The sequence below is a fragment of the Phaethon aethereus genome (assembly GCF_964289735.1).
Source record: "Phaethon aethereus genome assembly, chromosome: 1".
NCBI lineage: Eukaryota > Metazoa > Chordata > Aves > Phaethontiformes > Phaethontidae > Phaethon > Phaethon aethereus.
In genome coordinates this window covers 103033266-103060513 of record NC_138575.1, presented here as the reverse complement: position 1 = coordinate 103060513, position 27248 = coordinate 103033266, and the positions used below count along the sequence as shown (strand labels likewise).

The 27248-nt window shown below is 47.6% G+C and overlaps 1 protein-coding gene across 1 annotated transcript; it reads left to right on the top strand.

Moving 5' to 3' along the window:
- Positions 1 to 854: 854 nt before the first annotated feature.
- Positions 855 to 22583, top strand: RCSD1 (RCSD domain containing 1; the record flags this gene model as incomplete). Its single annotated transcript, XM_082007813.1, has 6 exons — positions 855 to 1330; positions 15361 to 15468; positions 17994 to 18083; positions 19462 to 19533; positions 20862 to 21065; positions 21921 to 22583. Exons 1-6 carry the CDS (start codon positions 1307 to 1309, stop codon positions 22581 to 22583), a joined length of 1161 nt encoding a protein of 386 aa, XP_081863939.1. The 5' UTR covers positions 855 to 1306.
- Positions 22584 to 27248: the final 4665 nt, after the last annotated feature.

Here is a 27248-nt window from a genome sequence, read left to right as displayed (position 1 = left end):
CTGCTAAAGACACATGGGAAGCAATACGCTCCAGTCCAGCCAGACCACCATCCTGGTAACAGCTGTTGTCAGCTGTAGATTAAGACATCAGCATCACTCTACCAGGGGTAGAGATCAGCCTTTGGCTCCGAAGGAGCTATTCCACGTCTGGAGTGTTTGTGGATTCCTAAAACAACACAACCTCATCAACTTACCTATGCAATGGATGATTTCTGAGAAATAACCCCTTCCTTTCCCCCACATGCCTTTCACTTATATTATCTGTATTTTAGATATCTGCAGTAGCTCACGTCTGGTTGTATCAATCAAGTTTTCAGCCAACATTTGATGCTAAAGGGCTCCCATCAGGTAGAGAGAAGGAGTTAATGACAGGACTATATATCCCACCTGACACAGCAGAAAAGCCAGAGGTCTTCCTGAACTAAGTTGAAAGCTGTGTAGGTGTTAATCTAATTTAAGTTTGAAGAAATGAAAAGTGGTGCTGCTTAAAAGAGAGTGGGGATCTTCAATTATTTAGGCAAGTGGTGCACTGGCTCTCAGATGACACTGAAATCCTGCTGCCAAGTTAATGCCCACTGTCCTCCTTCATTGTGACCTTCTTTAAGAGAGGAGCAGAGGGCTCTATTTGACAGGGCATTTCAGAGTAAAGGACCTTGTTTTCAGCATCCCAACCCAAATTTTCGTAATCCTGAGTAATAGGAATGCTCGGTGTATCTGCTGCAGGATTCTGGATCACTGGCAGCACTCATGTTTTAGAGGCACAAAGTATTTCCCCAAAAACACTTGAAGTTATTGTAAAATTTATGGAAAAAGACTGCAGATGTGTCGCTGGTGTTCACTTGGAGCGAGGGAAGACCTCTGCAGCATCAACATTGTTCTTTTAAGGCCAAATGGTCATTATAATGAGCAAAGTAATTTTTTGAAACTGTTCCAGATAAATACAACCAGTATTTTTAAAACAGACATATTAACTCAAAGGAAATAGCAGGACACTAAGCTCCCAGGACTTCATAAAGGGGTGGGACACATTAATCTACTCTTCTAGTGTAGTTAAACTTAGTAATTGCGGAGATCTTCGCTAAACTAGTTGCATCTTTGTATCTCAGTGCTTAAGGTTACTGATGGCTCAGCTCCCCTTTGCAGCGTACAGGGTACTGCTGGGTAGTAATTAGATGGTTTGAAATACATCACCACCTACAGTAGCCACAGATAGTAAACTATCAGCTTTTGAATCTTGCTGTATTTCTTTTTTTTTTTTTTCTTGAAGTTGTAGCATCTTAAATATCTCATCCTCTTTTAAAAAGGCATGTCTTGCCCTCATCACAGTAAAGTCCTAAATGGAGACACTATTGTACCTCAAAGACTTGGAAGGGAGGGCCCTGTGTGGTATGTCTGGGCTTAAAACCCAGCAAGATTGAAGTTGGTGCTGTTCCAGGCGACAAGAAAACCCCTCTTGTAAGGAGCTGCTCCAGAGAAAGGCTGCCATGCTGCTTATGTGGGCACAGCCTCTCTGCCTTTCATTGTTTTTCCACTTGTGTGGCTGGGTATGACCGCATTCAGGCAGATATCAACTTTATCCACAAGCGTTTTCCTGCTGCCTGAAATTATTTCCATGTTGGCTGCTTGGCCTCTCTGCAAACAGCTGTGTCGGGCTTGTAATGAGGCAATTACATACGCATGGCCCTTTTACAGGAAAGGCTGAGGCCGTTTCCCCTTGAATTGATTGGACTTCTTGATGAGGCTTATCTGTTTTCCTTGCTCTCTCAGCCAGGACAGTCACTCTGTCTGTAGGCAATTCGCTTGGTTGGCAATGTAGATTTTTGCCTCTCCACTTAGCCCTTGTACACTTTCCTCTTCAAGGTCTGCAAGCAAATGTTGTCATTTATCTTAAAAACCTAGGATCTTGATGATCATGATCTCTTCCTACTGTGGGTGACATGGCTTCTGCCCCTGTAGCCTCAGGTCTCACTGGTACTTAACAGCCTTTTGTTTCACCTTCCTACCTCCTGTCCCAGCCTCCTGTCTTCTCATTGCAATAGGAGTCTCCTTGCCCTTCAAGTACCTTTTGGGCCTTTCCTCTTGAGTATTCTGCCTTCTGGCACTGAATCTTATTTCAGTTGTTCTGCTGTTACTATTTTCAACATCTTTGAGCTTCTCCTTCCTCTTACACTGTTGACTTAGTGGTCTAGGGAAACCATCATCTGACTCTGCTTGCTGAGCCTACGCAGGTTACTGAGCATAGACAGTTGTTAGGGTACAGCCCTGCAGCTGCAGGCAGGAAGGGTAAGCTGAACGAACAGGGGATGCATATGATCGAGATGTGAAATCTGTTGTCTCACTAGCAAAGAATCTTTAATACAGCTTTATAATTGTGCTGGATATCATAAAATTTTTTAAAATCTTTAGAAACCAGACTGAAATCCCATTTAAAAGATAGTTCAGTGGAAGGGAATCAGTCCTCCATAAGTGCTGGACTTCGTTAGGACTTGCTCAGGAAGAGTTTTGTGGCAACAGGCCATCTCAGTTAATATGTGCCCGAAGTACCCTGTACTACACAAAATCCAGACGGCTACTTCACACGGACACAGAAGAGAAATGCAGATACCTGGTCTGAGTGCATGTTCATGCAGAGCTGTGACTGGGCTAATGGTCCCTTTGGTGTGAGCACAGTACCAAATGAATGCATCCAGTTTGATGCCACCATGAGAAGTGCAATACTCTCTGACTGTGGGGCTCGGATCCCTTACTACAGGTTTACTTAGGCTGCTCTGCATCACAGTTTAGCAATCCTCAGATACGTGTGTTGTGGAGAACCAGTGTGCCACGGAGGACCAAGTGGCAAGGTGGAACTTGCGAATCCCCAGACTAAAATTCTGTCCTGGATTTTGAGTAGCTGAGGGCAAATTATTGTGTCCTAGGTCGACTACAGGACTAATGCAGAACTGAAACACTCTAATCCACATCTTCAGCCTGGAAAAATGCCTTGCAACCATTGCCTGACTCTGCTAGTTCCATCACTTCACTAAGCATCTGCCTGCTCAACATTTGAATTCAATCAGTGCCTGGGATCCTGTTTCTGTAGCAAGCCTAGGATCACCCCACTTGACCTGTCCATGGGTGGTCTGCTGCCCAGGCCAAATCGGCATTTAGACATTAGGCATTTCCCTGTTACACTCGCCCCACCCCACATCCTTATCTCTACTCCCCACTCCTCTCCCTGGGAGAATACTCTGAGCAGAGTGAACACAAGCAAACAGGACCAGGCATCTCACAAAAAGCACTTATCCCGGAAAAGGAAACGGAGACACCCGTGTGTTGCTGGAGGTTTCTGCAATCACCTCAGATGAGGATTCCCAAAACACTACACACGCACACAAAATAACTGATTTACTGCCACCTCCTTCCCTGAGCAGCAAGTCGTGACTGAACAGCCAGAAGCCTTATCCTGCACAGGGCACAGCAGAGCCACGAGCTGCTCGCGTCTCCATAGGGGACGGGCTGAGGTTACATACGTGCTGCCGCTGCACCGGCGCGCTGCCCGGCAGAGACCAGGTGCCGCAGTTCACTGCCTCTTTTGGTAACGATGGCCGCGTGGTCAGACCATTCTTGGCAGCCTTTGACAGACACGATAAGACACTTGCTCAGGAAGTAGACGGCCTGGGCTCCGTTCTGTTCTCGGGGGTGTGGGCTTCAAACTTTTCGGTCTGTCTAGCAAGGGATGCTTTTTATTCCGGTGCTTAGGGCAAGGTTAGAGCGAGCACTTGCCAGCCTGCCTGTTAAAGCCGTGACAACGCGTAGCAAAGCATTCAAGGTTCCCTGGGGCAGACGGGGGCTCACGCACCTGCCTGGTGGTCCGAGTGCTCTCCTGACACATAAAACCCTGGCTGCCCTCAGGACCGTTTCTGTGGAGTGTGCTGCAGTGGCTACATATGCATTAAAATGCACAAGCCCGTACATTGCCCTCTCAGCAGAGGTTCCTAACTAAGGTTTGAGATACTGCTGCCGTAATGAATCAGCCTGCGCAGTGTTGGAAACATGGAGGCACTAGGCGATTGCCATGCATTGTCATCGCTAAAAGGGAGATGCAAGATCTCACCCGTACCTTTTACAGTGATATTTGCTGGTTTTGCTAATCTCACCAGACAGTGCTTAGCAAGCACAGGCCAGGCACTCCTGAGAGCTACATAGGATGGCACGAAGAAAAGAACCACTTGCCATAAATCCTCAAAATTTTCCATCCATAAAGCCTCAAAAATTTTCAACACCAGACAAGGACCAGTGCGAGGTGGCTGGCATACTTTTCCTATACAGGGGCCTATCCATCCTGGACCGTTGATGTTAGGACATGTTACTAACAAACTCCATGGAGGCAAACAGAAGGCTGTTTCCTCCACTTTGGGCCCAAGAGGCTGTGAGGACAACAGCAGCAGTCCCACCTCATCACATTAAACTGAGACTTCATGCAGGTACTCTGCTGAGAAGACATGCCTTTTGGAACGTGTGGAGAAAGCTGGCATTGGTATCGACCATCCGCCACAGAAAATGACGCTACTTAACATGAGCATTGTACCCACTTTGCTAGCAGAAATGTATCAACAGCAAAGGGAGGGACTTCTCAGAGGGGAGGTTAAAATAAAAATTATCTCATTTTATTTTCATTGTAGTCACTTTCTGAAACAGAAAGTAGATAGTGTATTTACCAATTCTAATTTCCTGATGTCTACAGATGTTTCCTATAATTCTATCGTGAAGGACACAGCTCCTCGCCTGTATGTCTGGCACTTGCTGCTCTCTGCTGCCCACCTCCACCCGCCTGGCACTGGCTGGGTCTACTGACAGAGGCGGCCACGGCATTGCTGGGGACGATGGAGACGCATCTGCACGTGCGATGCTCTTGAACTATACCTCTTAACTCCAGCCACTACTCAGTGGTCCTTGTTGCCCAGTACGATTAGGGTGGTTTTTTGTTCACGATAACCATTTGCTTTGAGGAGCTCTAGGCAGTCCCAAGGTTACTTGGAGGGAAGTACCAGAGAAGGACTTTGAGCAAGCTTCCGATCCAAGCAGGCAGCAAAGCTTTCTTGAGAAAAGCCTCACTCCAACCACTGTGCTAACTATCCACACCCTTCTACACATAGGCATGAATAGCTCAAACCACTGAAAGAAGGAAACCCATCAGGACTTTCCCCTCTACTTTTAGCAGGCAAGGAGGGGAGTACATGAACCATTTCTTTACAGAAATATCAGACAAGTTCAACACAGTGCCCCTTCCTTCAAAACGCATCTGTTCCTTTAGTCATTTCTGGCTACATGATACCTCTCACCTCCACCCAATTCCCGAATCTTGCTTTTGTGAGCCTTTAAATTTAGCAGATCTGAGTCTCTGTAGTTTTGAAATTACTGCACTGTATTTGGGAGTTTCTTGCTGTCTTCTGGATGAAAGCTGCTCATCGTTGCTGAGCTGGAATATCCTCACAGTACTCTTTGGGCAGTGCTTGACCCTGAGTACCAAGATGGCAGCAGTTCACGAGGGAACTCTCAGAAGGAGAAAATGAAGACCAGACCACTGCAAGACTTGAGAAAAATGTTGCCCTAGAGCAAACTCTTCCCAAACACAGTGAAATGTTACATATTTTTACATATTTTATGTAAAGTAGGATTTTCCTGCCCTTTCTCCTAAAAACAAACATACAACCCTCCTTTGAAGTCCACATTCCTCATACTATTCTGCCCTGTGTTATAGTCAGAGCTCCTTCCTCTTCATCACCCTCATTATAGCTATGCAATAGCCTTGCAGTTGAGTTCAGATGCACACTCATCCTGTGGTGGGATAAGTCTTGACCTGGGTACTACTTCTGAGGAGGGATGTTGTACTTCTCAGTTATTCTTGTGGCTAACTTATTTGCAGACTTTGAGAGACAGGCCAGCAGTGATTTACACTCAAGAAAGAAGCTTGCTCTCCATTTAAAATGTTACAAAAAGAAAGAGTTTTAAGAGGAGACCTGACATCTGTGTTCCTGTGACATGCATTTCAGTAGTTCTAGTGAAATCTTTGCTAGGGCTGCTGCGAGAGCTCTTATTTTCATTAAGAGTAGAACTGAAGAAAGCTGCTAGTGATCACTGGTCTCTAACAATACTGACTGCCTTGAAGTAGCATGTGTAATCAGGATTCCTTACCTCTTCCTGCCTGTCTCCAAAATTTCTGTGTCTAGTATTTTTTGACTTTTTTTGACCTTTCTTAATTAGTGAGCCCTCCCTTGTCTGAAGGAAACCAGAATCTACAGCTATGTAGAGATATGTGCAGATCAGCTGCGTGCCTGAGTCAAAGGTGTCTTAAGCCCGTCTTCAGGGCCCAGGAGCTCAGACTGGTCGCACAACTACTCTGAGGTCCTGTTGTGTTCACAGCGTGTTCAGAAATCTGGAGCCCAAACTCCGGCTTTCACAATATATTCCCATAGGCTACAGGTTGCTTTCCCTGGAGCTGCAAGTTTGAAGATTGAACGTGCTCCATGTGATGTCAACCGGACATGGAGGCCACTCTGCACTGGCTGTGGGCTGACCTTAATGTAGAAAAATCTTTATCTCGGAAGTCCAACGGTTCAGCACAGTTGTGTGTGCTCTCATGTGAGACAGACAGAGGCTCACCACTAATTCCTGTTGCTGCAAGTCAAACTAGAAACCTGTTTGCACAACCCTTAAGATAGCAGCCCTGGCAAACAACAGCCAAGGATTTTGCAGAGTGTGCTGGGATCATTATTATACACCTCAGCATACCTTTATACTCTTTCACAGCCAGATTCTATGTCCTGATATCAGTTCCAGAATTCTCTTTGAATCTTTCAAGTGGAAATCTTACTTTCTTTACTCAGCTTTCTGTTGTGTTTCATTCCTGCATCCTGGCAGTGGGGGACACATGGAAGTTTGAGGCCAGCTATTCCTCTTTACCCAGCTATCTGATGGCAGCTTGGAGGAAAAGAATGAGGACTCTGTGCACGCTGCTATTCTTAAAGCTCACAAAATACTCGTCTGGGATGTGAAATAGAGGTGTTTATCTTCTGGTAAAGGTTGATCAAAGAAAACACAACAGAAAGAGAGAAGTAGAAAATTATTAACTTCTTTTCCTATTTTTGGGATACACCTGAAAGATCTGCAAGGTATTCTGGTCTTGTCCTCTCCTGGAAGGTAACTGTGATAAAGCTCTGATATACAAAGTTCGCAGAGGTAGCGTAGCCCCACCAGAGGCAGGTGCAGAAGTGGCTCACACGGTAGCTTTTGCTCTGGTGGAGCACAGCACAGTAATTGTCACTCCTGTTCTGTAACGAATGGTAGGAAATGCAGGCAGGAGCCTTGGCCCTGAATCTCAGGGTGCTATGAGCTACACTGACACAATGATGGACAGGACTGGCTATAAGGTATCGACAGAGCCACAGCTGCAGCCACTTCTAGCTGGGACTTCTGCCAATAATTAAAATTTACCACAACCAGAGAAGGAGCAGCTCCATTGCCAGATGAGAGGCCAAGTGAATAAATAAACCACATAAATCCCTCCTGAAACAGAGAGCTGGAAGGTCTCCAGTGAGAGTGATTTGTGAAGAAGAGTAAAGAGAGAGATGGGAAGAAAGACACTTCTCTGGGACGGAGAGGGGTCAGTGTAGCAAGAAGAGGTTTGTTTATTCAGGGCTTACATCTTGGGATGTGTTGCTTCTCGAGCCAGGGGCCCAGCATGCTGCTGAGCTCCAGTCGGAACAAGCATCGTGAGATTTCCTTCTAGGGATGTAAAAAATGGGCCAAGGCGAGTGTGAGCCCACCCACTTCCTGGGCAAGTTGTGCTCAGCCTGTCTTGATGCTTTCATGGATCACGAGGGGAATGAGCAGGCTCAGATTGTGGGGAGCAGGCTCTCTTGATTTTTGCTGCCCAGTTCCTTGCTCTGTGATACAGGTATTTTCCCACCCTCTTGCTTTTCAGTTTGCTCCTTTGGGGCAATTTGTGTTTTCAACCTACCCTTCTAACTTATCTCTACCTTCCCAGTCCAAACAATGTTCCCCTTTCAGTATGATCCTGGTGCCACTGATGTACTCACATGGACATAAATGAAATCGGTTCAGGTTATGTTGGCAGGAGGGTGCAAACCAGGATTCATCTAAACAGGAGATGCAGAGAGGTGGCTTTGAATGAAATTACAAACTACGTATTAGAGAGTTATTTTTCCATTGGTGACTTGGGTCTATTCCTAATTAAAAACTATCCTTGAGCTTTTTTTAGTTCATTTAAAGAGGAGTTCCTTATGAGCTGCCCACCTAATCTTATGTGCACTTACAAAATGTGAGAGCCAAAATAACTGGTGCCAGTAAGAAGAGGTTGAAAATGAAAATTCAGTTCCCTATTTCCTGCCATTGAACAAGACAAAAAGAGTGTCAGATTTTCCCAGGTGAACCTAAACTTGTCCGTTCTGTGCTATTCTCTGCCTTAAGGCTGAGACCCACACCCAGGCACCCATTCCAGGTTTCTTTAGGTTATTTTCCTTGAACAATAAATGAACCTAGGGGTAGAAAAGGATAGTTTGGTGGATTGGCCTCTTTGGACACTTGCCTTTAGAACAGCTACTAAAGATACTCCTAACTGAAGGAAAGGTTTTATTACTTCAATTCATGCAGATACATTACTATTATGTTTTGCATTGTTATTGAATATTATTGTGGCCTTTAAAAAGGTAGGAATGGTCTGACACACAGGTGCGTTTGGCTGGTAATGTGATGCATTCTTCATGTTCTCTCCAGATAGACAGTAACTGTACCTTAGATGATGCACCGTGTGAACACGCAGTGGCCTTTTGCCTCCAGCTGGCCTCAGCGGTCAAATAAAAGATGGGGCAAGGAGAAGGGATTAACTCTTGCCTATGGAAATGGTGACCCCAAACTGGTGGGGTGATATAGGAGGAGCGAGTACTGTCATCACTTCTCCCTTGCTTGATCTGCAAGCAAGTAGGACATCTCCAGTTCATCAAACCCCATCTCTGCAGGGGAGTCTTTTCAGGAGAGAGGCTGCAGCACTTCAGCAGGGGTAGGAGATATTCACCCCAGGGAGGCTGCGAGGAGGCACATTCCCGCTACGGCTTAACGCATTGTTCCCAAAATGCTGCTTTCTGCCTCAGAAACAGGTACTTGAGAAGTTTGAGAACAGCTCTTTTCAGCCACGCCGATTGTGAACAAGTTCAGTTACGCCGAAAGAGAGACACGTCTATCAGATCAAGGCTGTGTTGCTCCCCACGCAAGCTGAGAGAGTTACCCCAGCGCACGCGGTGTAAGCTTTCCCATGCAGACAAGGCCTGTGACCGGCTGGCTCCTCAAATCCTGCAGCTACCTTACTGAAAAACGAGAAGGGTAGCTGTCGTGTCTGGAAGGGCTTTGCACAGAAAGCATGTCGTTTGCCTTCAGAGGGCTGAGCCAGGCAGGGAAGAGGGGGTCTGCAAGAGGCTCTGTTCCCTCCTGAAATCCAGTGCTTTATTGAGGCTTGACGCTTTAATTTCAAAGGAAATCACAGCACTGCTTCCCAGTGTTTCTTGTTGGCCTCCAGATAGAGTGTGAGGATGGTTTATTCTGACTTAAGTAGTTTCCTCCCCACAGATGCCTCCCCCATCCCTTCCTTAGCTGAGCAGGTCCTGTAGGTGTTGAGCTTCACCTCTGCCATGCGGTGAGGAAAACCCGCTCCCCAGCCACCCGTGCAGCTGCTGCTGTTTGAAGTGGGGCTTCTGGAGATCTCTGACACAGTACTTGTGGGGCTTTTGTGGATGCTTAATGGAAACTTCTTCCGAATCACTCGGCTGCTGCTATCGTGCTGCCCGTGATGGCTCACAGGCACTACTGTGTTCATAGCCTGCACTCAGCTGCATCTCAGGCAGGAGGCAACAGATTGCAGAGTGAAATACTGGTGCCACAGACCAGAACAGCCTTTACCAGCAGGCATGCAAACATATGATTTTTCTGTCATATCAGCCCTCTGAACAGGAGGACGCAGAAGGATGCAATTTCCTCAGGCTCTGGCCAGAGCGGTTAGAGGGAAGTCCTGCTCCCCCCCGCTGCCGCCCCTCCATCCCCTCCTGCTACGGCCGTGCAAGCACTTGTCGGGCTGTGCTGTGAACTCGGTTGCTGAAATGATCTGGGTTAAAAATAACCTTGTAAAGAGTTAAGGGAAGTATTTTTAGCCCAGATCATTTCAGTGATCCAGTTTACAGCACAGCCCCACAAACTCACACTGGCCCAAGGGAGGGGGAAGGGGGGAAGGAAAGGTCAAGGGAGAATGAGCAGTTGGAAACATAAGCTGTCTTTCTGCCAAAACTAGGACTTTATGAAACTGCACACTGAAAGCACTGACCCTCTCTTGTTTTCATGTAGCACATTGGCCGCTGCCTTCTCATGGCTCAATGTTGGGAGCTGGGTGCTGAGGATCCCTATTTCTAGATGCTGTTTGTGTAGTCAAGACACTGGCCCTGGGCCTCAGGTGCCTTATTGTGTCTGCCTCTGACACACTATATTTGTCATTATTTTTGCCATATTTGCTTTTGCTGAGGTAGATTGTATGTGCAGCAATGAAAAACTCAATGAAATGAATGAATGAATGAAAACATCAGAGTCACGGGGGAGCTTTGCAGAGCTTGTGCGAGCACAGGTTGTGGGAAGGCAGCCGGCACGATGGGCTGCTGTGAGAAGTGGCAGCAGGGACGTTCCTGCGAAGCTCTTTAGAAGTAAGGGAGGGATGTGGAGGCCAGGGACTGGCCTCAAAACTGCCTCCAGATGCAGCTGCATGAGAATAGGGGTGGAAGGTGCACAGGACCAGTCCCAACAGCTGTGTAACAGTCACTGATTTCGTAGCCACTGAATACTCCAGCCTTGCAAGGTGCTCTGAAGGGTTTGCATCTCAGATAAAAGGTGTTCTTGTCTGGCCAAAGTATCCTAACTGCAAGAGCAGGCAAGTCAGAGGATTCAAAGGGGAGGGAAGGGGAGTAAGGCAGTACAAATCTCTGCTGTTATTCGGATGGTATTTAAGTGCTGCTTAAGCCAAGGCACTACACTGTATGACAGCTAATAGACCTTTGCTCTTTTTATCAGCCAAATCGGGTGCACAAATCCAAGCCTGAGCTTCTCCTTCAGTATCTGCTTCTGACCCCCACGCGTACCTTTTCAGACTAGCATTTCCAGTAGCATGTTATGGACAGTGACAAAACTGGTGGGATAGCAATTCCATGAGATGGAGTCAAGATAGCTTTCTATTGCAAATGGGTGGATCATGGCCAAAACTGCTAGCTGAGGGCTGTCAGAGCCAGTTTTGCACCAGTCCCAGCAGGGTATTCAAATTCATCCCCAAAGCCACCTCTGGCTTTCCAGTTTTCCCCAGGAGTCTTTGCAATTTTGATTTCATAAGAAACTCATTGTCTGCAGTGACACTCCCCACCTGTAGCTCAAATTGATGATTTTCAGGAAAAATTCTTTGTGAGTACCCAAACGGGATGCACAGAGAAACTCTTCAGTCTCTTGACCTCTTTTCTGTGGGCCTCTAACATGCACCTTCTTTCATCTTGGTGCCCATGGTGGGCCCATGGGCTCTAGCAGAAGAATTGGCAAATGTCATTGAGCAAGGTAATGACATTGCTGTACTGAGGCGTCCCCTCTGTGAGATGTTATTACTCTCACATCAGGGCAGCCTTACCAGCCCCAGCATCTTCTGGCACGTTACGTCCCAATGAAGTTGGACTATGCTAGCCAGAGCTGACTGTACCACAGCATCCAGGCATCTCAGGTCAGAGAGCTTCCCAGCTGCCTTGAAAAGATACAGCAGGCGTGGTGTGGGACATTTCTGTGGGGAACTGACAGTGTTTCCACCAGGCAGCCTGTGAGGGAAGCAGGGATCTCTGCTAAAAACAGTGGCCCTCCCTTCAGACAATCTGCAGAATCGGGGGTCGGTGGGCAGTTTTGCTCTCACAAAAGAGGCAAGGACTCCAAACCAAAAGGAAGGAGAGGCTTTGGTGGGAAGCTTGAATTACCATGATTGTACCTAATCCACGAATAAAGTCAGGACTTTCTTCTGCAGTGCTGCCAAAGGGACCAGGTTCAGTTTTAAAAACAGATGAAGAAACATGGAATTGAAAAACATTTCCAAATTTACTCAATTTTACAAACTTATTTGGAAGAGGAAAGTGAAACCCTTTACAGAGAACTTGCTAGTTGTGCTTCCTCTTTTGCAGACAGTGCCATGCTTACATTGACGGTATAGTTCAATTCCTGTTTTGCTGCTCTCTCTGACATTTTTCATAACATGCAACGCTTAGGCACTTATTTTTATGGAACAGTAAAAGACCTCAGAGTAGCAGTCACCAAATTACTGATGGGGTAGGTCTTTTACCTTAGCTCACTGGATTTAGCCCATGCAGGCTGACCACGCTTCTCTTCTGAGAAGGAAAAGAATCAGTAGTTGGCTGCAAAGAGCACAAAATTCACATCTGAGTAGTTTTACCTTTTTTTGGTCAAAAAGAGCAGAGCTGGTCCTCCTTCTCATTCAGAAAAGCGGTGGGCTATGTCACCAAGACAGGAAAAAGGACCAAGCATGGGAGAAGTTGTATTAACAATGTGGGGCAGGAGAGAGCCAGCACTGAGCTCTGGGGTGAGAGGAGCAGACATGTGTCTTTAGTGGTGGAAGAGGCTGAGGGCTGGTACTTGCTCTGGGGTGAGAGGCAGAAAGTGAGGCTTCGCACCTTCCTCGCAGTGGGAAGGACACTGCCAGTCCAGCCCCTGGAAGTCAGGGGGATGTCGTTCTTCTTGCAGTGCAAGGAAGGGAACTTTTTGCACCTGAGCGTCCTGGTACTACACATTCCTTTGACTAGGAGACACAGAACCTGGCACACCAGCCGGGAAGAAAAAAAAGAAGCTGTAGAAAAAGCTGGATAAGGGACGGCAGTGTCATTGCCAGAAAGGATCTGAGAAAGGACTTTTCCTGTTGCAAAATGTGTAGTGTAATCGGAGAGTCCGCAGCTGGCAGTTTCGGGAGGACACAGCCCATGGGCTACTTGTGCTAATCTTAGAATGGCATGTTCACTGCTTCCTGCACCCTGGCCGGCGAGCTTCATGCCGGCGAGAGCCATGTTGCAATCATTGCCTGCTACCAGCAAAACAAGAAACGCGTGGAATCGTTCCAGCCTCACAGCTTTGACCAAGTCCAAAGAAAGGGAGCTATGTTTTCAGCCTGTAACTAAAAAAAAAACCCAAACCCCAACCAAAAGAAAAAACCCAACCACCCCAAAACAAGAGGTCAAAGAGGCCAAGAGGAAGTGCAGTGTCTTTTCTGAGTAAAGGCAAAGGGCTGTGAAAGAAGGTCTTGATGAAAAAGGGACTATGAGGGAGGCAACCCTTCCACCACAGACACTGAGCACCTGCAGCTCCTCAGCCTCAAGTGAGTCCCCAGGTCAGTTGTCCATCCTGCCATGCCCAGTTATCCTGGGAACCGGTACGCTGAGCGAAGCTTCCCAATCCATCCTGCCTTCCCCAGGTTCATTCTTTGCTCCCTCCTCTTTCCAGCCTGCCCTCCCTTCACAGCAGGGAGCCAGTCTGCAGCTGGGAACCGCTCTCCCTTCCCACTTAGCCCAGCCATCATTTTTCTTGTGCAGCAGGTTGCTCTGCTGATCTGCTTACCTCACCGTTTCTTCCATTCCCCTTATCTGCCACTTCCCTTGCCTGTAATTACTCTAATGAAGGCTGAAAAGATGGGAGGAAAGTGCTAGAAGTTCACTGAGAGGAAACAGCTTGATACAGCTTTTGTGGTTGGATGCAGGAAAGCTGGTCCAAAGTGTATGGGACGTTTAATGGGGGAGATGTAGTCAGGATCCTGGAAACAGGGAATGGCAGATATCTATTGGGGCTTGTGGGCCTGGGAGACGGAAGACAGCATTTATTAGGAGCTACAGCTCTCTCAGAAAGGGAAAGGCCTATCTCCACAGTGCAAATGGGCCTTAGCCATGCTGCTCTATACCAGGTATTTCAGACTAGAGATTGCTCCAAGCTGCAGTTTGACTTGGGCTGATCCTTAGTGTAACCTCCTCAATTTGCTTTTAATGTAGAAACAAGGAGTCTAAAGAAATTCCTTCTTTAATATGCTTTCAAGTTTCCACAGTTATTTCTCCAGCTCCTGTAGTGTGGTGACCCAAAGGAAACAGTCCATACATGGGGCAGATTGGTGTTCTGAGGGCCTTTCACCTCCAGCGATGACAAAGGAGTAGTTGTGTTAATGAGACAGCAGGTCCCTCCCAGGGAGAGCAGCGTAAGGCGGGAAGGAAGGGCTCTGCTGGAGCCTTTGGAGAAACAGAAATGTATTCCTCTAGCAACGGCCTTTGGGGAAACTTTCTGACTGAGAAGCAGAAGAGTATTGAGGCAGAGGGGTGAGAAGCGTGGTCACACATTTATGGCAGTGGTAGCAGGAGCAGAGGTATGGGGTTCCTTGCTGATGGTTTGTAGCTTGGTTTGTTGTTTTGAGGTCTCCACCTCAAACAAAACAGGGGTTGTTGGTTAGTTGTTCTCAGTTCCTCTGGTTTGGTTTTCCCTGGCATGAGATATTAGAGATGAAGAACAAAGGTTTCCTTTCAGCAACTTTAGTTTCAAGGCTTTCTACTCATGTTGCTTGATACACACATAGCAAAGAAAACAAGGTAAGTATGGGATGACACCAGGGCTGTGTGCTGTGGGAAGAGCTGCATCGTCCAGTCTCCAACAAGCCTCCCGCTTCTCAGCCTATTGTCAGCCCAGGGGAGGGGAAGCTTCTTCTCAGCCCTGGTATTTCCTCCTTCCCCTCCACCCGCCTGAGTATTTCACTGCCAAAAAAGCAGAACAGCACAGGGACATCCCCAAGCAGATGCTGGCTTGCTGTGAGGACAGGGAATGGCTTCTTGCAGCAGAACCACTGGAAAAGGAAGGGCGCCAGGAACCAGGGCAGTAAAAAAGGGATGGGAGGGCTGAGAAGGTGTATGGGAGCTTCCTTTGCACCCCACTTCATCTGCTCACTGCAAGGCAAAGATGGGGAAGAGACACTTGGCTTGAAATACTTAGTTTGGTTCCAGTGAAAAATACTGAGTGTACGATCTTCAGATAGAGCTGAAAGGCTCTGTGTGAATTACTGTTTTTCTGGGATATCTGAAAATGCTGCTAGGTCCTGTCTTCCCAAATGTCTTGCTCTCAGACTGGATGATTGATGCCAGATGTGAAAAACTCTGCTTTAGGTCCTTGCTTACTCTTGAACTTTGTAACACATATGCAGGCTTCTGTCTAGCCTGCTTGCTTTTCACAGCCTTTGCTCATAACTTGTTGTTCCCAATTTGTCAGAACAGGCCAGCAGAGACCAACTCAGAGGTGGACAAGTCGGCATCACCCTCAGTGGCTCAGCTAGCAGGGAAATTCAAAGAGCAAGCAGCCAATATCACTGGAAAAGAGGTAAGGAGCTCTGCAGCCACCAGAAGGTAATTGAGTGGGAAACGAGGTGCTTGCCTCTGACTGCAGAAGGCATCACATCAGCGATGTGAGCATGAATCCACCTTGATTTTGAATCTTCGCGAAGGACTTGTCTCCTAGTGCAGCAAGCTATGACAGTATCTTCCACGCATTGCCTACTTGTGGATGAGTATTTTGGTAGAGCCATACCTCAGGACAGCTAGACACTGTAACCGAGACACGGTAAAGCCTGGTAGGGTACACTTGTATCCCTAACAGTAGCAGACAGCAATGCATGTACTGTCTGGAGTGGCTTTTGTGGGCAGAGGGCTACAATGAATAATGGAATAGCTAATATTGAGCCATGGAAAAAGAAAGCAACCAACACATTATGCAGTGTAGAAGCCAGTGGCAGGTCACCGGAACCTTGTTCTCAAAAGGAGAAGGTTTCCTTCAGGTACTGCCTTCTGTATGGGTCTGAGAGAGATAGCTGTCTCTTTACTTGCCCTTGTTACCTCTTCCCAATGACATTTCAGACTCTGTGCCTATCTCTATCATGCTGAAACTTTATTTTATTGAAAGCCCACTATGCCGAGCATTGCCTCACAAGCTGTCTTTCACGAGATAAGCAAAACACTAGAATGTGTCTTTAAGGAAGGAAGGAGAGTCAGAGTCTTTATGGATGGAGCGTGACATTTCAGGAGAGCCCCCTGTATCATTACGCATTTTTTTAGAAGTATAAATGTTTACTGGTGGCCCTCTTCAGTCAGTGGGGGGCCCTTTAAAACTGAACTGCTTCCTTCTGCTGCTCAGCTGATTTCAGCATGTCCCAGGCTGGGCCTAAGGGGATCCTCTCTGTCACCCCTCCTGTCTTTGGCTGGATGCAACGGTGACCTCTGCGCTGCAGGGCTCCATGCCACTGTCTATCAGAGGTTAGCACTCTCATAGCTGGGCCCGGGGATAGGAACAGCTGATCTCTTCCCAAGCACTGTTTTTTCCCCCCTAGTCACCAGTGTACTGCTCCATCCGTCCCATTACAGTCTTTTCCTCTTTTTAAGGTATGGGATTTAATTGCGCTTAGTCCCTCACCCGTAAGAAGGCAGCAAGTTCCCAGACTTCTCCTGTGTTATCTGCAGACCTCTGCAGCTCCGAAGTCAAGGCAGTGTGGAGGGGCCTCACAGTGGAGGGAAACTAATTTTCTCCAGAGACAGAGGAGGACGAAGTTTCCTGTCGTTTCTCTTCAAGCCATCTGTCACTTCTCCACCCGCTTTCTCAAGCTGGCTTCAGATTAATGGCTGAGGGATGGTCTTTAACCCTTGCTTGACCCATGCCACCAAAGGGGAACATGTCAACCAGGGAACTTCTGATATATTCACTGTGGCACAGCACAGCATTGCATGACTGAAAATGGTGGGGCTTCAATAAGACGTGATATTATTGCTTCATAGTGTGACATAAGAATAAGAGCAGGGCTGCGCTTGGCTGCCTAGAGACACAACATTACCATAGCTGGGTGCAGCACCACCACAAATTAAGTGACATCAAGTTTACAGGTCCTCCAAGACAGAGGGCAAAGACGCCATAATCCAACTTCTCACATGCCTGCCTGTTAGAAGGAAACAAAATTGTCCAACTATCATATTGTGGATATTATACAAGATCCACAATATTACCCAAGTATTTTGTCTGTTAACACAAAAAATGTGTGTTAACAGCATGGCAGGAGACTACAAACCTGGCATAAAAAGAGACAGCTTGTCTTCAAGACCAAAGCAATAGTTATGAAGGTATGACCCCATAGGTGCTGTGCTATCCATCTCTTCCTTCCTAGTGAGCATTCTGTATGTCTGAGAGACCAACGGCATTCAGGAGGAACCAGTGTCACTGCTGTTAAGTTGCCTTGTTCCTTCTCCCCTGCAGAATCTCTTTCTTAGTCAACCTAAATGTTACAGCTGAGGCCTTCTCTCTGCAAGCTGCTCTTTATTAGAGAGAAATGAACAGGGCTGTAGGGCATGTTGAAAAAGTCAGAATTCCCCTTTTTGCCCCTAAAACACATCAGATATAAAATAGGAAAATCACAAACCAGGTAGGCAGCTGAGACTCATTAAAAGGAAATCCTGGTAATAAGACAGGAAAGAGAACAATAACAAGCTATTCCAGTGTGAGGGGGTTTCCAGCAGGATGCTTTGAAGATGAAGCTTCTGGGAAAGCTTCTCCACCCTCCACAGCCTAGAAGAGTGTCATTTGCACAAAGCCTGAAGTCCTGTGGTTTGTGCTGTGAAAAGAGATATAGACTATTTCTCCACCAGTAGGATTGGGCTTGAGATGCTGCAAGCACACCTAGCATGCTGGCCACATGCCCATATGCTAACACCTTGTGCTGCCTTTGGATGCCTCCTTCAGGCAAGCTGAGCCCTGCCATCCAAGCAGGTCACTTACAGAGCATGCCCTTTGGTGCTTGAATTTCACTTCCTTTTTTAAAAAACCCTGATTTCCCTGCTGTCATATTGGTTGTTTTCTTCTCTTAGGTACCACCACATAAGCCAACTAGGAGGAAACCACCATGCTCCCTTCCATTGTATTCCCACAAAACCGAGACAAGTGACAATGATGAGCAAGTGAGTATCAATTTAATAGAGGGACAAGGTCTCTCCTCTCTGCAACTTGTCCTCTCCTGAGACATGAGTTTGGAGGTAGCAGAGAACCCAGGCTGTGCTGCAAAAGACATCAGTCATGCAGCATCAAACCTTCCCCTGTTCACACACACGTACTGACTCAGGGTCAGCTCCATGCTGTTTCACACCCCTGTAGCACGGATACATATCCCATTTCTACTGCTTTTGTTTTTACCCTTAGAGCACTGACGGATCCACCCAGTTACCACCTTTCAAGCATTTTAAAGCAGGAACTGCTGGCATTTATTAGATTTGAACAGTGCTTAGCACAGGGAGCATCCATGCTGTTTGTTGCCTTCAGATGAACTCTAGAGGTTTGGGTATAATGGCATAATAGTTCTGCTCTTGAGATTTTTCCTTTTTCAGAAAAAGGAAATAATTAATCCAGAGTGAAGATGGGTTTTGTCAGCAATACCCACAGGATATTGTCGTTAGGCGTCCTCCATACAGCACCCTTGAATGAGCAGGTCCCAGTAGGTTGGCTGCTACTCACTAAGGTCTATGCTCAGGCCCTTTCCAGTCGCTTCTGTCCTTCTGTGTTTCAGGGTATGAGGTCTACGCACCAAATTTCACATTGTCACCTGCCCTTAACAAGGTTCTCTGTCCTTCTTTTCTGACAGCTACAGGCTCTTGCTGCCTCCATGCCAAAGGAGCACAAGCTTTAAAATCTTAGATTCCTTCCTTTTCCTTTGGACCTCAAAAAAGCAATATGTCCCTTCTCAAAGCAATGCTCTCCCTTTTTCAAACTGTTTTCAGCCTTTCATAGCTCTACCTTTCTGGCCACTTATGCCTTTCCTGCCCATACTAATTGGATACCCTTTAACTCTGGTAGTCAAGGGGTGGCAGAAAGTTTTTCCCATCACAAAAAGTTCAAAATGTTTACCAACATTAAGGCTTGTACCCTCTAAGAGGTAGATTTTTAATCTGTCTGGTCCTGAAATAATACCAGAGGAAACTGTGTCCTAGGTTAGATACCTTCGTGAAGGCCATGTAGCAGCAGAGCCATTACACATCACCTAACTCAGGTACTTCAGCCAGAAAGCAGACAATAATCACCTTTTCTCCCAGAGGAAGTATACATGTATGTAGGGCCCTAGGATGGCTAGATAACAAAAAGGGAGCAGGGTCAGGAAAGAAGAAAGCAAACTTCTGTGTGAAGTTGAGGCTTCACTATATGAAGCTATATGTGACTTATATGAGGCTTCATTTTCTTCCCTACTAGCACTTTCTGCTTGTATCTTCCAAGTTTTCTGCCTTCATTGTATTTCGTTTTTTTCACCTACTTTACTGTGACTTTTTCATGTTTCATTTTGTTTTGCAGAAGCGGTCTCCAAATGCTTGCCCCATTCCCAAGGTCAAGGTGAAAAGCTCTCCCATGATTGAAAAGCTGCAGGTAGGTCCTGGAAGGGCCCACATGGCTGCCCCAGCAAATTAAAACTGATTGGCATTTGTCATGGCTACTACCCTTGTGGAGCAGCCACAGGGGAAGGGGATCCAGGAGCCAAGGGGGACAGCCAGGTAAGCAGGGCAGTGGACTCACTGACAAGGGCCCAGTCCCACAATACACAAACAAGGAAGGCAGAGCAGGTCTGGTGATGGTACCCAGTGTCAGAAACAGTCCAGTGATCCTGCGGCACATCCGTAGACAGGTCAGTGCATGGGTCAGGATCTGTGGGGTACATGGCTGGGCGTGGGCATGGCAGCAGCACAGCGCAAGGAAGGAACAGGGGCAGGAGCCTCAGTTTAAATGCAGCTCACAAGAGAAAGTGCGGGAGACCCTGGCTGAAACGTCTTCCAGCTCTTTCTCCGCAGCAGTCTAAATTAAACCGAGTCACCTGCACCCTACCGGGGAGCTGGCCTTGAGCGCAGGCAGCTAAAATCCTGGCAGTGGGGAGTGAGCTCCAAGCTCTGGCACTCCTCTACCTGTGCCCAGAAGCTCTGCGCTTCCCTCGCCTCCATTCCCCCCGTTACGCACAAACACACCCAGTGCTTCTTGCCCTTTTTGTATCTCTCTGGCCTGATCCACGCCGCTGAGGGCAGCTCAGCACTCGACAGCCCACGCACACAGTGCCCTGCCGCTGCCAGCTGCCCCTCCTGGCAGCACGTGCGACCCCAGCGCACAAGTGCCTCCTGGCTGCCCCACACAACGTAAGCCTGTTCACAGCACTGTCCCTCTTAATGCACCCAAGGACATTTGCCTACAAGAGCTTCTTAGTGACAGGCCAGCAGGAAGTGTTTTGCCACAGGTAATCATGAACTTGCTTCTTTCCATGGTCTTCTTGCTCCTCACGACTGTGCAGATCATTCAGAAGACCTGCAGACTAAGCTTGAAAATGCGAGGTCTGTTTGGGCACACACAGGGATGGTTTAGATCTGGAAGTGATTGCTGGCTGCTTGTTCAGACTTTCTCCTGGCTCAGCCACTGTAGATTGCGCTGGCTTGGCTGGGTCACTGGAAAATCCCCAAAGGCCTCAGGATGACAAAAGGACACGTCCTGAGATCCAGCTGCTGGGAAGGGCAAATGTCCAGTCATAACTTCTCTGCCTGGACTTGTTTGTTGACAGTGTCACCAGGAGAGACCCATAACCAGAAGGTATGTGGGTTGTGACAGCTGAGAGATGTGGCAGCTCCCGTGGCAAGAGTAAGGGTTCCTCCATGTGGTCACTGCATGTGGTACACATCGGTGTCACGCACCTCTGTGACGGGGATTTTTCTTTACAGGCCAATCTCGCTTTTGCTCCAGCTGCTCTGCTGCCAGGAGCATCTCCCAAAAGCCCTGGTCTGAAAGCCCTGGTTTCTCCGTTCAGCACCCCTCCCTCAACGCCCAGCAGCCCAGGGATTCAGTCCCAGCCCAGTGAAGTGAGTGAAACGCCGGTCAGCTTTGATCAACCCCCGGAAGGCACTCAGCTGCAGTTCTATAACAAGGTAGGGTATGTGCTACGATTTCTCCATCGCAGCAGGATAAGGCTCGCTTCTCACGTGGGGATGAAGAGGAAGAGGAAGCTGCAGCCCTCAGTCCTGCCGTAACAGCGTGCATTTGTAGCCCACGGAGGAGCTCTATGTACCAGGCTTTGAAACAGCCTTTCAGCGTAGCTCTCTGGAGCCTCCTCCCCACACACCTGCAAATGGATTTTCATGGTCCAGCAGCTCCAGGGCCGTTCCTGCGCCAATGGCGAAGGGAAAGGGTGAAGTGGCAGGACTCACACTTCAGCTGAGCAGTAACAGGGTGGCTGGTAGGTGGGCAGAGAGCACCATGAGGAGGTGGTGCCACATGCCAGCAAATGCCAAAGTTGTCTGAGGTGCAGTTTAGGGAGCCATGCAGAGCACGATGGTTTGCCACAGAGTGCACAGTACTTAAATGGGGAGCTGCAACCTGCACTCACCATCCTCAGCTGGAGTGCAGATTCCTTCCTCAACCACTAAACTGCCAAAAATAGAAAAGGCCGAGACATCCAAAGTCAGCAGCCTCTGCATAATGGTCGCAGCATCCTTGGGTTAGGGTCTAACTTGGACAAGGAGCCACATTTTAACTTGAGACAATGACCTCCAGCACCAGCTTTACAGAAGGAAAGGAGACATATATTAGGGATCTGCTTGTCCTCCAAAGTAGTCTTTCACGGGTAGGAGCCCTTGTCTCCCTACCTTTCAGTAGCAGAGCAGGAAAAGTGAGGCCACCAGTGTAGCAATCAAGTTTCCCATGGTATTTTCCTCTGTTGTGCTTTTCTGCTTTCTAGTACCGCTCTCTTGACTGCTTCCATGTCTGCTTTTTCTGCCTCCAAGGTGCGGACACGGGGATCAATAAAGCGCAGGCCTCCCTCCAGGAGGTTCCGAAGATCTCTGTCCGAGTATGGAGACGGGGAAGATTTAGGGGTCAACATCTCCTCTCCAGAAAATGGTGCCAAGGAAGATGGGGATGAGGTGTTTGGGCCCAAGGGCAAGACAGAGGAGGCAGAAACAGGGAGCAAAGAGCAAAAGAAACAGATGGCATCTGATGAGAAGTCTCCATCAAGGAAAGGATCCAGCAGATCAGAAGATGAAGAAAAAGGGGAAAAACAGGCAGAGGAAATGACTCCTTGCAAGAGTAACACAGGGGATACAAAGGAGGAGGAGGTGTATTGTGGTGCCCCAGAGGAGGGGAACTCTCCCCAGCCTCCCTCTGGAGACAAGGAGGAGAAGGTGTGCGAGGTTGCCCAGGGAGAAGAGCAAGGCACTGCCTGTGAATGGGAAAAGGGGGACAAGGAGAAGGAAGAAGCTAAAACTGAAGCTAAAGCTGAAGCTGAAGCTGGAGCTGAAGTGAAGGAGACCAGTGAGAGCACAGATGCACAGAGAACATCAGACACTGAAGAAACACCAGTGGCACCTGAACCGCTGCAGGATGCAGTGGGTTTAGGGACTGCTAGTGAGCCTTCAACATCAGCCACGCAGGACCAGGGCACAGTGTAACCGTGACGCACAGGTAAGATAAGTCAGCATGATGATGGCTCCTAAAATACCAAAGGGTTTTGTTTACTAATGAAAATGGCAACTGTGACAGAACACACCAACATTTCTGCTGCTCCCCACACCTCAAGAGTATCAAATCTCAAGCCTGCAGAGGCTGCAAGGCAGGATATTTAAAATAACCAGCCGTCCTGGGTGGTGTTACAGAGAGAGAGGATGGAGAAAAAACAAAGCCAATTCTGGCTTCAGTAAAACAGAGAGGCTCTGCTTACCAGGCACTCTGCTCAATTGCTGGTTTGAAAGCAATTTGAAAGTACTTACAGTAGAAAGCACGTTTCCCTAGCAGTAACCATGTGTACGCTATCTCAATATGCCTCCTTACATATACATATTTATACGTATATGTGTGCACATGTTGTATATATACATGCATACATATATTTTATCTATCTCCCTATGTGCGTTTAGCTTGTTAGCTTTGCCAGCAAAAATCGTGTTTGTAGACGTACCAGTTTCATGATCAGCCCTGGAAGCATGCAAACACAGGCCTCTGACACTTGAAATAAAAGAGGGTTTCCACTGGTCAAAGCGGGGCTTGTTCCATGTAGCTTCTCACGATTTCTGTAACCACTGATAACGCAGCCACGGATGCCTGAGGAAATATCTCAGTCCACCTCAACCACCCGTCATCCCCTCTTCAAATGCCTCCTTGGTTTGGCAAGGAGCAACTGAAGGCAGCAGGCTGGTGCTCAGGCTGCAGCTCACCTTTGCCTCCTAGCACAAAAACTACCAAAGTACCCCCAGGTCACACACTCCCCAGCACTGTATTAGACCCATGATTATTTTTCATAATTCTCTTACTTTTCCCCTCTCAAAAGGACATAGCTCATTCAGGGCACAGGAGACTTAACATGAATAGGAGCCATCTAGCCCAACCAAGGTGGAAGCTACTGGAAAACCTTCAGTGGCAGGAGAGGAGCAGAATATGGATGTCTCCTGAGATCCAGACTCATCCCAGAGCTGAGTGGCTGCTTGCTGGCTCTCTGCTTTGCACCATCATATTTTGGGACAGTCGGAACAAGGGGCTGGCTTGCAATCACTTGTTCAAAATGGAGGTGTTGGCTGACGTTCCTCGCTGATACCTGGAGACTGAGAGACCTGATACGTGCTGTCCTGGAGCCGACAGCCACCACCACTGCTGGGCCCTCTGCTCCTTCATCCTGCTCCAAAATGTCTTTTACTTGTCCTCTCAACTGGTCTTAGATCAAGTTCATCAGTTACATGTGTACATGTATGGTGCCTTTTTGGTAGCTTCTTTTGAAATACTTTGAGTTTTCAAATTTCAGTAAATAATGTTTTAACAGTAGGAAAAAAGTATGTTTTCTCCATATATGCTGTATGGCAGACAATGTGAACCTTAAATATGAGAAAAACTCTTAGGACACTGTTCATAAAGTATAAAATCCCTTTGAAGTGGGGGTAGAGCTGGGTGCTCTGTGAAACAGCCAGCCATGGTGGGCAATTTTTCTGTGTGCTTCAACTTTGGGGTGTTTTTAGTGCTGGTGGAAAGTAACAACCAACAGATTTGATACACGGAGAGATGTGCTGCGTAGGTCAACAGGGCAAGTTTTCTTACCCACCTCTGGGCTCCAGTCCTGATTTAGAAGGGCTACCTGCCTGTCAGTCTTTCTAACTTCATGACGCTATCCAATCTTTTGATTCTCCTTTGAAACTTTCAGTGTGTGGCCACCGAGTGCCACTTGTGGTAGAGAGCATCCGGGCTTGCTGGAAACAGCCAATTAATTTTAGGTACGTCAAAGAAGAAGTGTTAGATGGGTTTCCAGTTGTTTGGCCTGACTGAATAGGAACTGGTGAAGGTCAAGACAGCCAGACCCTCCTAAGTACGGAGGCATTATACTAGATTTGCATTCACCCTTGGGGCACTAGTTGAGTCATGGGTCTAGCAGTTGCTAAGCCAAAAAACTTTTACAGCTGGAGAGTTCTTGTTGCCCATAAGAAGTAAGTTACGCAGGGAAAGACATATAACAGACCCTCACCTGACCTGTTTCCTCACAGTAGTGCTTGAAGCTGTATCTATTTGCAATACTGAATAAAAAACTGTTCTGGCTCAAGGCCACGGGGCTCATGTCCACAGTGTGATGTGGAGCTGTGGACAAAGTCTGAGCTCACTGGAGACAGCAAGCCAGACTCGTCAAAAGCTGAGTGAAGGAGTCAGCTGGCTGTTAGGTGGTGTGAACAGTCAAGGGCCAGTACTTGAACCTGCTGCCAGCCACATAGTACCCAGCTACACAGCTGCAGCTACAGAGACCAAAGGCAGAAATCACGAGGAAAGAAGTTGCTCTGTGCCCTGCCTTTCTTTTTCCCAGGTGAGAGCACTGAGGTGTCACTTGCTAAGAGCCAGTGGCATTGCCCCTCCTGTGTAGCATGGTCTTGTTGGCAAACACAGCCCCCACACCCTTTTGAGCCACATTGTCCACAACATGGGCATTGTTGCCTTTGAACCTATTTTAATCTGTTTGTTAAAGCTTGTATTCCGGGGCAGGCTGCAATCATCCGCTGTACCCTGTTTCTTCTCTCAGCAGTGTCCCATCTGTATGTGAGTGATTGAGCCTTACTGTATATATAGATATATGTGTGCCTGTTTAGAGAATGAGTATGTGTGTCCCGAGCAAGGGAATGGAAATCCGAGGGAGAAACAGAAGAAATAAATGGTGGAATAAAACCAAAACAAAATCTGTGTGTTTCCTCTTGGGGATATGAAGGAGCCAGAGGGAGGATGGAGAGAGCAGGCAAAATAGGGGTGGGATTTCCACTGCCAATGGAACAGTCTAACATTCAGTTTTAATTTAATTTGTCGTATTTTTTACTTTTGGGGAAAGGTAATAACCACAGAATCACAGAATCATTAAGGTTGGAAAAGACCTTGAAGATCATCAAGTCCAACCACCAACCCAACACCACCATGCCCACTAAACCATATCCTGAATTGCCACATCTATGTCTTTTGAATGGTGACTCCATCACCTCCCTGGGCAGCCTGTTCCAATGCTTGACCACTCTCTCAGTGAAGAAATTTTTCCTAATATCTAATCTAAACTTTCTTTGGTGCAACTTGAGGCCATTTCCTCTCGTTCTATTGCTAGTTACTTGGGAGAAGAGACCAACACCCACCTTGCCACAACCCCCTTTCAGGTAGTTGTAGAGAGCGATAAGGTCTCCCCTCAGCCTCCTCTTCTCCAGACTGAACAACTCCAGTTCCCTCAGCCGCTACTTGTAAGACTTGCTCTCCAGACCCCTCACCAGCTTCGTTGCCCTTCTCTGGACACGCTCCAGCACCTCAACATCCTTCTTGTAGTGAGAGGCCCAAAACTGAACACTGTATTCGAGGTGCGGCCTCACCAGTGCTGAGTACAAGGGTACAATCACTTCCCTACTCCTGCTGGCCACACTATTTCTGATACAGGCCAGGACGCTGTTGGCCTTCTTGGCCACCTGGGCACACTACTGGCTTATGTTCAGCCAGCTGTCAACCAGCACCCCCAGGTCCTTTTCCACCAGGCAGCTCTCCAGCCACTCCTCCCCAACCCTGTAGCGTTGCATGGGGTTGTTGTGGCTGAAGTGCAGGACCCGGCATTTGGCCTTATTAAACCTCATACAGTTGATCTCAGCCGATCGATCCAGCCTGTCCAGACCACCCTGCAGAGCCCTCCTACCCTCCAGCAGATCAACACTCCCGCACCAATGTGCTTAACCCACAAAGGAAGGTGTTCCTTGGGGCAAGCAGTGACACTGGAGACTGCCCCACTCCCTGTCCCAGCCCTGCAGGTATGTAGGAACAGAAGAAAGCAAAGCCTTCTACCCCAGTGCCATTTCTCCAACAGCATCCTTGTTCAGGGGAAGTATAAAAAAAACCAAGGCAACACACAGTGATCCTTCCTGTGAGGTTTCACAGCTTCTGGCAATCAACGGTTTAGAGATCTTCTGTGCCAGAAGCTGCATCACCATCTTCCTCCTTGATGGCTTTACAAGTTGCAAGAGAAAAAGACGCCTGTTTCTCAGCTGGTGGCATCCACACATCCCTCTCGGGGCGATGCTCACTCAGGCAGCACACAAACCTTGCCCCATCTGCAGGCCAAGTGAGAGCAATTTTAGAAAAGACTCTTCGGCCAGTGTTAGCATCGTGACATTGCAAAGGCAGGGGATACACGTGGGCATGTATCCTTGCCCCATCCGTACTGTCAGGAAACATTGGCTTGGGCAGCGTGGTCTTATACTCACGAGACGTACAGAGTCAAAAAGTTTTGACTGAAATGTAGACCACAGCTTGGTGTGGTATATAGGGTGAGGGTGCCTATTAAGACCCAGGTGTATCTGTCAAATTCCCAAGGCAGGACTGTATAATGTCAGGTGTAAGGACAGTGACGGTTGAACAACAAAAAAAAAAAGTAAAAGCACAAACCTTACAGGCCAAAAGACCTCTAAATTAGGGGGGAAGAATGGAAAACAGAGCAAGAATGAAGATAAAGTGGAGAAAGGAATGTAGCACAAGAGCAAGGAGATTGTTGCAGTTGTGTTTGGTTGGGATCTTGTTTTTATGATTATTTTTTGATTGGACTGTGTTTAAACTGTAGTGTGAGCCACAAGAAA